The sequence below is a fragment of the Microcebus murinus genome, chromosome 6, assembly GCF_040939455.1.
Source record: "Microcebus murinus isolate Inina chromosome 6, M.murinus_Inina_mat1.0, whole genome shotgun sequence".
In the NCBI taxonomy this organism is placed as follows: domain Eukaryota; kingdom Metazoa; phylum Chordata; class Mammalia; order Primates; family Cheirogaleidae; genus Microcebus; species Microcebus murinus.
The window spans coordinates 74,142,786-74,157,317 of record NC_134109.1 but is presented as its reverse complement, the minus strand read 5'-3'; the positions used below and the strand labels follow the sequence as shown (position 1 = coordinate 74,157,317).

The following is a 14,532-nucleotide window of genomic DNA, read 5'->3' as shown; positions in this document are numbered from 1 at the left end:
CAACCTTTAAGAGACCGTATATCATATTACAAGCCACTACCCAGACAAAGCATTGACCATATGCTGTTAAAGGATGGCTGAAAAAGAACATATTATTTACACAATGGCATACAAAACCCTGAGCATCTGGCCACATTGGCCTAGAAAATGTAATGAATATAGGAGTGGCACTTCTTATACATCATCTTGTATGGTCTTACTGAATTAAAAAATAATTTTCATGTAACATTTTAAATCACAATAATGATACAAGTCTGAACCAAGTTTCTTCAAATTAGACTAAATTCATCCCTCCTCTGGTAAAAAAAAAATGTTTTCATCATGAAATTATAGCACTTACAGAGGTGATTACTATGAAAAGAAAACCCCAAACCCTCTAAATACAGACAGATGAGCTAAGACACAGCACGGTTTTTGCACTTCTGCTTAGAGAACCCCTAGAACAACTCCAGCAGCATGAACAGCAGAACGCAGGTCAAGGGGCCAATTACCCAGTGTTAGCATCAAAGGCAGGGACAAGTTACTACTTCTCTCTGCCCGTTCCTGTTTCCTTTGAGAGTCCCTGTGGTAGACAACCATGGAGGCAGCTTTAGAAGGTGCCAAAAGGCAAAAAAAAAAAAAAAAAAAAAAAAAACATAAAAAGTTATTTACAAATTATGGCTTCTGGAAGCAACTACATCTCTGAGCACCTAAGTCAACACCATTCTCACCAGCTCCACCCTCACCTGTCCCACTCCCAGTTTTCTTGCTACAAAACGAACTAACAAGCCTGGTAACTTTGGCCCATTGTTACTCTGCCAGTCTCTAAATAGCACCAGCAGATTGATAGTTCTTGAATCACCCAAGAACGGACTGAAAGCATTTTAACTAACCTGGAGGTGACCGGTGCTGGGCCTGAGCTGTGGTCCTCTCTGGCCCCACGCTCTTTTCCAAAGTTTCCCCAGGCGCCAACCTTGGTTGGCCTGCTCTGAGGGAGGCTGGGCTGGCTCCTTTGGTCTCCGTGACCTTTGTAGAGGATGGTGGCTCCAACGTGTCAGCAAACGGGGACCCGGAGAAGACACTGCTCTTTCTACCGGGAGAGTCATGAAGAGCAGCTTCCCTCTCACCAGGCAGTGGAGGGAGCCGGAGGATCCTGTGATGCTGCTCGGGGCTGGGGAGTCTCGGAGACAGAGGAGAGGAAACAGGTGACGTCCGCTTGTGTGTGCTAGACTGAGGGGATGAATTATTCAATGCCACGCTGAGAGCCGCTGGTGCTGGCGGGGAAGGCCTCTTCTCATCACCTCTGGGTGGTGAGGAGCCGGGACCTGCCCCATCCGGGAACAAAGATTTGCGGCCACTTGGGGGCAGCCGGCCTCGCTTCTTGCTTCTGGTTTCTGGGAGGGCCTGGGTGGCTCTCTTGCTGAAGCCCAGCCTTTTCCCCTCGGTGGCTTCATCTAACTTCTCGCTCTCTATCACCTTAAGGAGGACCTTGTTCACAGCCCCCTCGGCACTGGCTGGCGCAGTCGAGACGGAGGCTGTTGCACTGGCCGACGACTGCAAGGGCTCATGCCCTCGCTGCTCCTTGCCCTGCCACCTGGAACCACGAACCCCAGCCTCGGCTCCAGGGAGGGTGAGCAAGTCCGCTTTGGGTATAAACTCAGCTTGGGCTGCTGGGCAAACGGCAGTCCTTTCCCTAGACTCAGGATGCGTTTTCACTGCTCTTTGTACCTGAAAGGACAGATCCTGGACCTTGGCTACCACTTTGGAAACAGGTTTCCTCTCACAAGTCCGCTCAGCTGACTTCTCCGTCCCCTCCCTCCCGGCCTCGGGATGCTGCTCCGGGTCCCGGTGACTTCCAGGCAAACCTGTTTGCTGATGCTCCAGCCCATGAGGCCTCCTCAGCGGCCCCCGAATGCCACCATCTCCTGCCTCTGGGGAACTGCGGTCAGTGGGCAGCGCTCCCCTTCCAAGCCCATCGTCCTTGGAAGCCGTCCCAAAGTTCCCAAATCCAGGATCTGCATCCACTGTCCTGGAGATATCTGGGGGGCAGCTCTCCCTCCTCTGCAGGGAAGAGGTAAGCGCCCCATTTGGGAGCAAGTTTCCTCTCTCCTCCAGGAGCCAAAGATTAGGCCTTGCTCGAGAACGAGGAAGGGAGTTGCTGAAACAGATCTGGTCCTTCCCCATCTGGGGAGCTGATTCCTGGCCCCCACGCCCTTTCCTTCGTGTCTTCTTCTGCAGGAGCACCTCAAAGTTCTCTCTCCTGCCACCAAACCTCCGGGCCTTTTTGTTCCTGTGGGCACTCCTCTTGTTGAGAGAGCCCACGGGGAGCTCCCCGGGCCAGTCGCCGGCACTCTGGAAGCAGTCGTCCTCGGGGGCCAGGCTCACCGACAGCTCCGGCAGCTTCCCCTCGTGGCTCCCCATCGTAATCCCCAGGATGTGGTCTGAGCTCAGCAGACTGGCCAGCAATCTCTCCCTCTCTGTCGTGAGTTTGTACAGCTCAGTTAGAATGTCTTTCGTGGGAGTCTGCTTGAAAAATATGTCACCTGGATGTTCGCTCGGCTCCTGGCTGAGGCTGGCGATGTCTGGCCCCTCCCTGACTTGGTAGCAGTTATGAAAACCTTTACTGGATCTGTCTAGAGTTACAGTGCCCTTGTATGAAAATCCTCTGACTTCCCCCCTTGGAAGATAGAAGCTGATGTAGCAGAGTTCCGTAATGGGCTTATGCAATTGGAGGGTGCAGTGAGTGCCTTCCATTATGCCTACCTAATTATTCATGCCTTGGAGATGCCGGTCTGTGGTCAGGCTTCCCAGGCTCCAGTGGTGAGGCATGTGATGGTGGCTGTGCAGAGAGAGCAGCTGACAGTCATCTCCAGCAATGAGACTGCCTGTTAGGGGAACAGGGGAAGAAAGCAGCTTGTCTCACAGACTGCATAAATCACACACCAACATCAATCAAAGCATGACCATGACTTATCCTTCCTCTCTGGCTGACCTCAACAACTCAAGGCCAACAGCCTGATTTCAACCTTTTCCCCACTCCCACCCCACTCCTGACAGGTAGAGCATTTCTACAACTGAGAGATGGGAGAGTGCTCTGATTTTAGCCCCAGGACAAAAGTTCCCTTTCCCCACATGGGCGCTCACTGTGCAACCTAGATTAAGTCTCTCGACTTCTGTAGGCCTCAGTTTATTGTTCTTCTATGAAATAAAGCTATCAAAAATCCCAGAGATCCTGAGGAAAGGGGGCTTTGAGATACTTAGAAATCATAGCTGTTTCAATTACTCATGTTTTGGAGTATTACTTTACAAAGATGAGCCAAGTCTTTTGTATGCTCCAAAAAGCACCTTCTAAGATTTGAGATTAATTATCTGTTTAACTTCAAGCATAGTGTGAGGGAAAGGTTTTAGGCTAAAATTTGGAGACAAAGGTTAAAATTTAAATTTAAAATTCTAAAATGTAAATAAGTAACTCAGGAGTCTTAAGTTTTTATGTTGCTTGTATTGTCACCTTTTTAAATTCTTTTTGGCTACTTGAGGCTAAATGGAATGGCAGAGGAAAAGCAAAATATCTATAAGCCACTGCTGGCCCTGTGGGGATTTCCAATAACTTCACCACAAAAGCAAAGGTGTCTTCTTCCTTCTGTGATTTGAGGGATCTCAGAAATGTCTCTGTGGCTAACATCCCCCAACACAAACTTAGGGCTTAGAATTCTATACCATAATACTTTGTTTCTTAAGATATTGCCCAGTCTTCAAGCCTTCCTTGCTGAAAAGAAACTCCCAGGAATGATAACACAATAACTATTTATTAACCATCAATATCTTTAGTGAATTATTTTCCTCAGGTCTTTTCTAACTGGTTCTAAATATGAAAAAGCTACATAAAAGTAGATTTTGAGTGTAGAAAGAAAGGAGGAAGAGTGTTGTAATACAAACTCCTTGAGGAAAACAGACAAAGCTAAGAGTGATAAAATGAAGGTTAAAAAAAAAAAAAAGAATGCAGACATTTGGTCAGCCCGGAAGTGCCACGAGGACTCAAAGAACTCACAGAAAGGGTTATAAGGGTTATAAGGGCATGAAGAGAAAAGGATGACAGAAGAGATGGAAGGCCAGGAGGGGCCTTGCCTCTCACCATTGTATCTGGGACTGTTCTCATTCCAGTAGTCATATTTTAAAACCTTTCTGAGATGCTCATTGCTGGCATTTCCTACAGACATACATGTGCATTGATACCTAATAATCATTGGTACATATTCCCTGGACACATCCAAGAACTTGGGAGGTGGCCTTTTATCATGTGATTTACAAAGGTCAGTTACAAAAGCAATTGCAGAGCTGTCAGTATCCACGGTGCACAACGCGGAGCACTGAGCATTAGGAGTTCGACTTGTGAACTCTCAGACAAGCTGAAGGGATGCAGCAGAGGTGCTATTCTAAGTCGTGGAAAAATGGGATGCCCTCCTCTGTCTTCAAGCATCCTTCTCCTCCAGCTCCTCTTACCTCCTCAATTTCCCTGGATTAGGAGAAGTGTGCGATGCCGGGGGAGGAGTAGTGTTAAAATTTTTCAGAATCTGTTCAAAGTGGCAGCACAAAATGCATGCTGTAACTTCAAATAGGAATATGACTGTGTATTCTAAGAGCCTATTCCTTAAGGGAAAATTCTTATGCATTGGGCATATATACACATACATTTTCATTCCATGATCTCACTTAGTCAGCACATTTCCATTTTATAGATGAGGAAACTAAAATTCAGAGAGATCGAGGAATTGTCTAAGGGAATACAGCTCAGAAGAAGCAAATTTCAAACCTAGGTTTGTCTCGCTACATTGCTTCACAGGCGAAGCTGCTCCTCACCTACTGCCTTCTACCAATAAGTTGGTTTTCTGGGAAATCTGAATAGAAGCATTCCTTTATTTTTGCTAACTTGGTGTTACATAATTTCTTCGACATCTCACATTGTGCTAGTTTCAACACTCATTGAATAGCTTCAGCATATCTGATCAGATACAGTGCTGCTCCCTAAGGTTATCTCTTAAAGAATATAGTCTAGAAAAAGGGCACCAGAAGTTCATTACAAGTAAAAATTGTCTATACCTGTCAAGTGGAACCCAGTGAAGATTCTAATTCTGAAATTAAAGGGGAGAAGGACTGCTATAAAGGCTATATCTTTTATGAGAATAACAGACATGTGGTGCCCCTTTATAGGGTTACGCACTTTTTCCTCCTGGTCTTTGCAAGTCTTGGTTGTATAAATGGAGAAAATGTCATGATTAGTATGTTAGTCAGAGTTGGGAAACTCAAGTCAAGGTTTAGAAAATTATAACATTAGATTTTATAGTGATAAAGCCACAATGCCAGGCAGGAAGCTACTATTATGGAAAAAAAAAAACCCAACCATCACACTATTGCCTCACCCACCCAGAAACTTCAATATAAGAGTGCTCTTACCACACTTGTGATGCCCACATCTGAAGCCAAGGAGGAGCAGAACAGAGGAAGAAAAAAAGATATGGGAGTTTGTCTCATGCTCTTGGGACTATGATTCCTTTGATCTGGGCCTGGGAGCCAGTAGCATGGTAAGAAACTCTACTGAACATGGGCTAAGGAGCTTGCACATCCCAGGATCCATGGGGAACCAATGAAGAATCCTAAGCAAAATGTTACTTAGGTTTGTAGTATAGAAAGATGACTCCAGAAATACAGTGGAGACTAGACCTGTAGGAATTGAGACTAGAGGTGCAAACAAACCACTCAGAAAGGCCTTTCAGTATCCCAGAAAGAAGTATTGGTGGCAAGACCAAAGCAGTAGCAGTGTGGATGGAGAAGAGACAGTCAATTTAAGAAAACAGAATTGATAGGACCTAGTGATTGACTGGACATGTGTGACAAGAAAGAGTTTGTTTTACGGATTTAAGATTTAGATGACTGGGCAGATTGAGGTCCCATTTAGCTAAGACAAGACTTGAAAGAAGAGGAATAGGCTTCGGGGAAATATAACGAATTCAAATACTGGATATGGGGTATCAATTGACAAGTCATGTAGATGTGCCCAGGATACTGCTAGGTGCAAAGGGCTAGAGCTCAGGTACACGTGGAGAAGGAATCATATAATATATAAGGAGTGTCAATTCCAGGTAAGAGGAAGTAAACACACTCCATCCTCTCTCTTCCACTGAATGCAACTGAAAAAAAAACACCTACAGAGTATTCATGGAGCAGCTATTTGAATACTCTGAAAGGAAACAGTAGCAGGCAGATTGGTGAGGAAGACCAGACTTTGAAATATAATCAAAGTGTAAAGCAGCTGAGTTTCCCAATGTTTTCCTCCAGTTGCCCTTCAGCCTGGACTCAAATGAGCCCTGGCCATGGAAGTGAGTATCAGCGCAGAGAAAGCTGCAGGAGAAACCCTCTCACTCAGAATCAGGAGTAGGAAAAAGGTCTCCTGTCAGTGACTGCAGCAACAATATGGGCCTGTTGGCCCCTAAAACTCTGAAAGAAGAGAACATTCCTCTTTGATCACAGGATTTATAGTCCCAAAACATATGAGGGAAAACTCTTGTTCCTTTTTTTCTTACACTGTTCTGTTCTTCATTGGTTTCAGATGTGGGCACAGTCGCAGGAAGTTTGCAGCAGACAGGGTAAACAAAGTCCCAGATTTCTGGCTAGGGGACTGAAATTAGAGCCTCAGAGAGCCCAAAAGTATGGGGGAGATTGTGGGGAATGAGGAGCTTAGAAAGTGACCCCCTAAAGTTGTTTATGGACACCTGAATTCACCCCAAACTGTGCATGGTGGATCAGATCTTAAACAGCACACGAAGGACTTTGAAAACAAACTGGCCATTTCCCAGGGCCTAGACCGGCCACTGTGTGACACCTACATGGGACAGATCCAAAGAGCACCACACAAGATTTGAAAATGGGGCAGACATTAAAGCCACAGCCAACAGAAGGCTCATTGGACCTGAGCAAATGGACTTCAACCTCAACCCTCTAGTGTGTTCCACGTCAGAAGAAGACTTTAGAGCAGGGCAAACTCTTCTCTGTGACAATCATTAGAAAAGTCAGAGTGCAGTGCAGAATCACATACTTATCTTAAATCTGAGAAACCCAAGGAAAAGGAACTTAAGTCTTAAGAGAAAAAAGCAAAATGACAAAAAAAAAAAAAAAATTTCAATGTAGAGTGGGGTTAAATACACCAGCACTGCAATTCCATGCTGTGTTCATAGGACTATTTCAAGCAGCATTTGCTTCACTGTACTTTAACTCAAATGCGTCAGCTCTGCAGGAGCCACAAACTGAATTATACCTCTCAATTTGGTCTATGGAGTGACCTGCTCTGGTTGTGCTCAGGGTAAAAGCACTTTGCTTCCCAGGGAGTCTTCATGTCTTCCATTTCCTGTGGCAAACTCGAGCCTGACATTTTCTCCACGACAACACTGCTGCGGTGATTTCTTCCCTGACTCTTTTTCCAATAAGCAAGTAGATTATGTCACTCTACCCAAAATGGAAATATCTGTTGTGCCTCATCATAATGAGAAATTATGGCCTTTTAGTAGATACTATCTATTGCCCATAGCGTATTTCACCAATGCCTAAAATAAGATCCAGGAATTAGCTGTAGTCATTCTGTCTGCTGACTGTAGCCTTCCTAATTGATCCTGGCCTTAAAGGGATGCAAAGCTTTCTTTCCTCAGTCATTGGCACAGTCTTGCCCTATGTCTCCATTTGAGCCCAACACTGCCAAGATAGATTACCTGTAACTTCCAATACTGAACAGGAAATTTTCCATTTGTCTGTTCAGATTCACACCATTCTAAGCACCAAGAAACTCACTTTTATGAACTCAGTCAAAAATTTCCCTTGCACTCTGGCTTTAGCCATTGGGAAACAATAGTGATGGATTGGAAGGCAGAATGGAAGAGGGGTCAAGACCTTTACTTCCCGGCTCCATCCCTCCTGGGCTATGGTTTGGCAGCAGGCATGCCCTCTAATGAAGACCACAGCTCCTCTTGGGTAGCCCTCCTCCAGCTGTAGCTACTTTCTCTGGGCACTGCCCCTGCTCTTGCTCATTCAGTCCTAGATAGCTTTGGATTCTCTCTCCCATGTATGATTTTGGACAAGTCTGTGGGTGCCTGTCTCCTTTCCATTCACCCTGGGGTGGAGTGTGGCTCTACAGGTTTTCAAACAGAAAATATAGAAACAAAGGAAGGTCTGCAATAGGTTTCTGGCTCTTCTCTCCCTGGAAGAATTTTTCTTCAAAGAACTTACACACTGTAGGAGTAGGAGTATAGGAATAATAAAAAAAAATTATTACACTACAAAACGGAAATATACCCATTCTGTAAGATATCAAAGAACAAGCCAGAGGAATTCAAGAAAAGGAGAAACCATATCATGTCTGTAAGATCAGTATAATCCTTCAGGCAGAAGTGAACATTTAAAATAGCCCCTCATTAAAATGTATGATTTTGACAGGCCGAGATTAAGAAATGGAATTCTAAGAACAGTGAACATTGTACAAGACTGAGAAATCAGCTAACATGTACAAAAGGAAAAATCACTTTCTCTGTTTTTTAGATACCTGTCGGGAGAGAGAAGTCAAGAAAGATAGAGTGATACAGGTACCACATTGTAGAAAGATTTGAATCCAGGTTGGTAGGGAATAAACACTATCTTCACAGACAAATGATTCATGAAGCCATTAATGGTTTTTGACCAGGGAAATAGTATGTTCAGCACTAAATTTAAGGAAGATAAACTTAGCAGTAACATCAGGACAGATTGGAGTAGAATGAGATCAGACAGGGAGTCAGGAGTGAGAAGCTGGGAAAAACATCAAATTTTACAAAGAGCTTGAGAAAGAAATAAATTAGAAGGGGAGATGACAGAGTTTTAGGTAGTGATGCTAGTAGAGTAACAGAAAACAAACTACATTGCAAGGAGAAAGAAAAAAGGCTGCTGGTTCAGAGGAGAAAATATTAGCAATATAACAGTTATAATCTATATAGGGATTAAGGCTTAGCGTTTGCTGTTATTTTGATTTCTTTTAAAGACAAGGAAACCTAAGCATGTTTTTAGGTTGATGAGAAGGAGGTAGTGAAGAGGGAGCTATTGATGATATAAGTGAAGATGGGATAAAATATGAGGCAATAGGCAAAGAAAGGTACCACCAGAGGAAGAAGACATGAGTTCAAGGATACATAGGGAGAAATCAGCCTTGACAAGAAAGAGGTTGGTTTCCTGACCAAAGACTAGGGCTTAGTACATGAGAGAAGATGATTATGAGACAGACAACACTGAAATTGAGAGAGTTTACATATTCTCTCAATGATTTCTGTTGTCTTCATAAAGATTCTATAATTTCATGATTTTTTGTGTGTGTTCTTACAATCTCATAAGAATGAAAGCACTAAACAAGTCTTACTATGAAAGCAAAATTCCTATCTTTGAAATTCTGATTTGACTATGAGACTACCAATACTATAATCTAGGCCTTATTATAATATACCAGCAATCTTTATCAAAACAAAATACAGGCCAAATTTTGGCCAATAGAATTATTTCAGTCAACAAATTTCTAGCCAAAGTTACAGCTGGTTATCAAAGGGGAAAAAGGGAGCTCCTTTTTGTGTGTTTTTGCTGTTTTTTTTTTTTTTTTTTTTTTGCTTTTTTAACCCACAAACCAACCCACTCAGATACCCAGATATGCTGCAAGTGTGAGCACTGAAGATTCTCTCAAAGACTTCAGGGAATCCTTTCTTCACCTTTCCCTTACCTCTTCAAAGATTCATGACATAAACACAAATGAATGTCATCTTTCCATGTGATCTCCATGAGAGCATAAGCTCTTGAGATCTTTAACACATCCCTGGGTCTATGTCACTATCTGGCTAATATCATCATCTGTGGGATATACAAGAGTATGCTGAGGGAATAAACTCCTTCCCCATGATTTAAAAAAAGAATCGGTAGATACCAGATTCTTACTCATTCAACATTTGAGGCTTTACCAACAATGGTCGACTTATATCATCTCATAAAAAGTGGGCTTGGTACATTTGACTTTATAGTTGGTAAGACAAAGATTGTTCCCTTTTCAAATATTAGGAGTATCTTTTTAAATACGTGAACCCATTCTGTGAAGTTTGCTTTTATGAGAACTTTAAGGAACAATTATTGCACATGTTAAGTCAAATTTGCATTTCCACATTAAGGAAGGTGCTTCTTGAACAATGGTTTTCCAATTAGAGAACAAGGGGTTTAAATAGGCTTTTTGGTTTAACAGACAATTGCAAACTGATTTTGCAGAGGATCAAAGACCCAGGAGGGGGATTTGAGGGCACTCTCCTATTTAAAGATCTGCCACGGAGCACAGCTCTTGGGGAGGAGGGGAGGGGCATGGAGACTCTCAGAGACAAGGGTGCTCTTCCATCTCTCCCACTTCCCCGTAGCCACTAATGTTAATCACCTCACATCATGTGTGCTTAGATTGTATAAAATGCTGAAAATATTTTCATAAATCACAGTAATATGACACCTAAGACTTCCATAAAAGAAGCTGTGTGGCTGGGAACTTCCATTTGAGCTGCACAACCACCCTGTGAGGCAGACATAGCAGATGCTGTCATTGTCACTGTACACGCAAGGAAGCTAAAGGAGACCAGACATTTTAAAGTGACTTTCCCTTGGTCACACAACTAGTGAGCAATGGAACTGGGACTCAAATCCAGGTTTCTGGACTCCCAGTGTAGTGCTTTTTCCGCTGCCCAACTACTGCTGGTATCACCTTTTCTTAAAAAAAAAAAAAAGAAGAAGAAGAAGAAAACCAAAGAAATAAAATGCCGTGAAGAAAATATTTATTGTTGGATATCACTTAAAATGCAATATAGTACTATACAGAGTGAAGCAAGTGGACTCAAAGCAACTCCTTGGTAAAGTTTTCTTATTTAAATATGATTTTATTAAATCTTGAAATAGATACCTTTTTAGAAGAATTACCTGACCGATCAAATACTCAGAATCCTATGGGAGACTATAATCTATAAGCAACTGTTTCATAGGTGTGTCTGCTTCCTTTTTGCTTTGTTGCTATTACCTCAGGGAGACATACTGGTATTAGAGTTTCACAAACTCTTATATTTACCATGAAGATCAAAGAAGGCCCTATTCATCTTAAGCCAATGTCATTTTATGAAATCTGCCATTAGAGTTAGTGATTTTCAAATGTATATCACAAAATACCAGTAACCTTATATGTAGAATGCTTAAACAGAAGTATGTTCCCAGGGTGGAAAGAGGCTAACCCAGTAAGGAAAGTACTGGGCAGTGAGTTGGAGGCACTACATCCCAATCTAACAAGGACAGCTGGAATCACCACTGCTGTCTCCCAAGCTCATCTTTGTTAGTTAACTAATCAAGAGGTAGGAAGGTAACAATTTGGGGACAAGCAGTAAAAATTAAAGATTGAGGTGAGGTAATGAAATAGGTAGATTCATACTTGGTGAAGGAGGAGGAAGAACATGAAGGAAATAGGAAGGAAGATGACATTAGCCAACATTTCATGACCAGTAGGAAGCCCTTAGCTAAGTGCATCCCATGTCGTGTTCATTTAATTCTCACAGTCCTCTGGGGTAGGTACTAGCAATTCTCCCATTTTACTTCTGAGAACCATGTAAGCTTAGGGGTGTCAAGTAACTTCCCCAAACTCACAAAGCTGTTAAGTCACAGAAATGGAACTTGAATCTAGGTCTGTCTTAAAAGTCTCTGCATGTGTCATAGAAGATACAAAATATTTCACTTCGTAAAAGTTCAGAGACAGATAATGAATCTGTTCTGGGAGACCCTTAGGGGACCTCTAATATAAGGATTATTTTCCTTTTCTTCAGTAAAATATGGTTAGAAGATTGTGGTTATTAAGCAAGTAACACCATGACCTATGTGCCCCTTGACCAGAATATATTAATAAATCATTCATCTAGAATCAAGGACAAAGAAAATGTAAGGTTTGCAAAAATCCTATTAGGAATTCCTCTCTGTCCTAAAAGTATGTTAGTGCTCATAGTTTAATGTCTCTCTTAGAGCCTAGAGAAGAACTTGCCCCACAATGCCCAGTGAGGAGTGATGAAGGTTAAAATTGGTGCTTATCAAAAAAAGAATCCATCATAACCAAATGGGCTTCATCTCAGAGATGCAGGGATGGTTCAACATATGCAAATCTATAAATGTAATTCATCACATAAATAGAAGCGAAAACAAAGACCATATGATCCTCTCAATATACGCAGAAAAACATTTGACAAAATTCAATACTCTTTTATGATAAGAACACATAATAAAATAGGCATAGACCGGACTTATCTAAAAATGATATAAGCCATATATGACAAACCCACAGCCAACATCATACTGAATGGGGTAAAATTGAAAGCATTCCCACTTAGAACTGGAACCAGACAAGGTTGCCCTCTATCACCACTTCTGTTCAACATGGTGCTGGAAGTCCTAGCCAGAGCAATCAGACAAGAGAAGGAAATCAAGGGCATCCAAATTGGGGCAGAAGAGGTCAAGCTATCACTCTTTGCTGATGATATGATCTTATATCTAGAAAACCCCAAAGATTCTGCCATAAGACTACTGGAATTGATAAACAAATTCAGCAAAGTCTCAGGTTACAAAATCAATGTACACAAATCAATAGCATTCCTATATGCCAACAATAGTCAAACTGAGAACCAAATCAAAGACTGAATACTCTTCACAATAACAACAAAGAAAATAAAATACCTAGTAATATAGTTAACTAAGGAGGTAAAACTACAAAACATTGAGGAAGGAAATAGCATAGGAAGTATACAGGTGGAAAACCATACCATGCTCATAGGTTGGCAGAATCAACATTGTTAAAATGTCTATACTACCTAAAGTGATCTACAGATTCAATGCAATCCCTATTAGAATACCAACATCATTTTTCACAGATCCAGAAAAAATAATTCTACACTTCGTATGGAATCAGAGAAGACCCCTTATAGCAAAAGCAATCTTAAGCAAAAAGAACAAATTGGGAGGCATCAATTTATCAGACTTCAAGCTCTACTACAAGGCTATAGTAACTAAAATAGCATGATACTGGCACAAGGATAGAAACACAGACCAATGGAACAGAACTGAGAACCCAGGTATAAAACCATCTTCATATAGCCATCTAATCTTTGACAAAGCAGACAAAAACATACACTGGGGAAAATAATCTTTATGCAATAAATGGTGCTGGGAAAATTGGATAGCCACATGTAGAAAACTGAAACAGTATCCGCACCTGTCTCCTCTCACAAAAATCAACTCACAATGGATAACAGACTTAAACCTAAGACATGAAATTATAAGAATGCTAGAAGAAAATGTTGGAAAAACTCTTATAGATATTGGCCTATGCAAAGAATTTATGATGAAGACCCCACAGGCAATCACAGCAACAACAAAAATAAATAAATGGGACCTCATCAAATTAAAAAGCTTCTGCACAGCCAAGGAAACTCATAAGAGCAAACAGACACCCTACAGAATAGGAGAAAATATTTGCAGGTTACACATCCGATAAAGGGCTGATAACTAGAATCTATATAGAACTCAGGAAAATCAGCAAGAAAAAATCAAACAACCCTATCTAAAAGTGGGCAAAGGACATGAACAGAAACCTTTCAAAAGAAGATAGACTAATGGCCAACAAACATATGAAAAAAATGTTCAATTTCTCTAATCACCAGGGAAATGCAAATCAAAACCACAATGAGATATCACTTATCTTCAGTTAGAATGGCCTTTATCAAAAAGTACCCAAACAATAAATGTTGGCATGGATGCAGAGAGATAGGAACACTCCTACACTGCTGGTGGGACTGCAAACTAATACAACTTCTGTGAAAGGAATATGGAGATACTTCAAAGAGATATAAGTAGAATTACCATTTGATCCAACAATCTCATTACTGGGCATCTACCCAAAAGAACAAAAGTCACTATGAAAAAGACATCTGCACTTGAATGTTTATTGCAGCACAATTCACAATTGCAAAGATGTGGAAACAACCCTAGTGCCCATCAATCCAAGAATGGATTAATAAAATGTGGTATATGTATACCATGGAGTACTATTCAGCTATAAGAAACAACAGTGATATAGCACCTCTCATATTTTCCTGGATAGAGCTGGAACCCATTCTATTAAGTGAAGTATCCCAAGAATGGAAAAATGAGCACCACATGTACTCACCAGCAAATTGGTATTAACTGATCAACAGCTAAGTGGACATATAGGAATAACATTTATTGGGTGTCGGGCAGGTTGGGGGGGAGGGGATGGGTATATACGTACATAATGAGTGTGATGCGCACCAACTGGGGGATGGACATGCTTGAAGCTCTGACTCGAGAGGGGAGGGGAAGCAAGGGCAATATATGTAACCTTAACATTTGTACCCCATAATATGCTGGAAAAAATAAATAACAAACAAACAAACAAACAAAAATCCTCACAGAACTGACCCAGGA

At 41.8% G+C, this 14,532-nt stretch overlaps 1 protein-coding gene across 6 annotated transcripts in view; it reads right to left on the bottom strand.

The window, feature by feature from the left end:
* FMN1 (formin 1) overlaps positions 1 to 14,532 on the bottom strand; it is a 389,771-nt gene that overhangs the window by 358,131 nt on the left and 17,108 nt on the right. For all 6 annotated transcript variants that reach the window (XR_001154565.2, XM_012766326.2, XM_012766332.2 and 3 more), the window contains one exon: positions 873 to 2,864. Coding sequence is in view for 5 of the 6 variants with exons in the window: in XM_012766326.2 (XP_012621780.2) it covers positions 873 to 2,733 (1,861 nt within the window). In the remaining variant the exon portion in view is untranslated. The remainder of the gene's footprint in view (positions 1 to 872; positions 2,865 to 14,532) is intronic.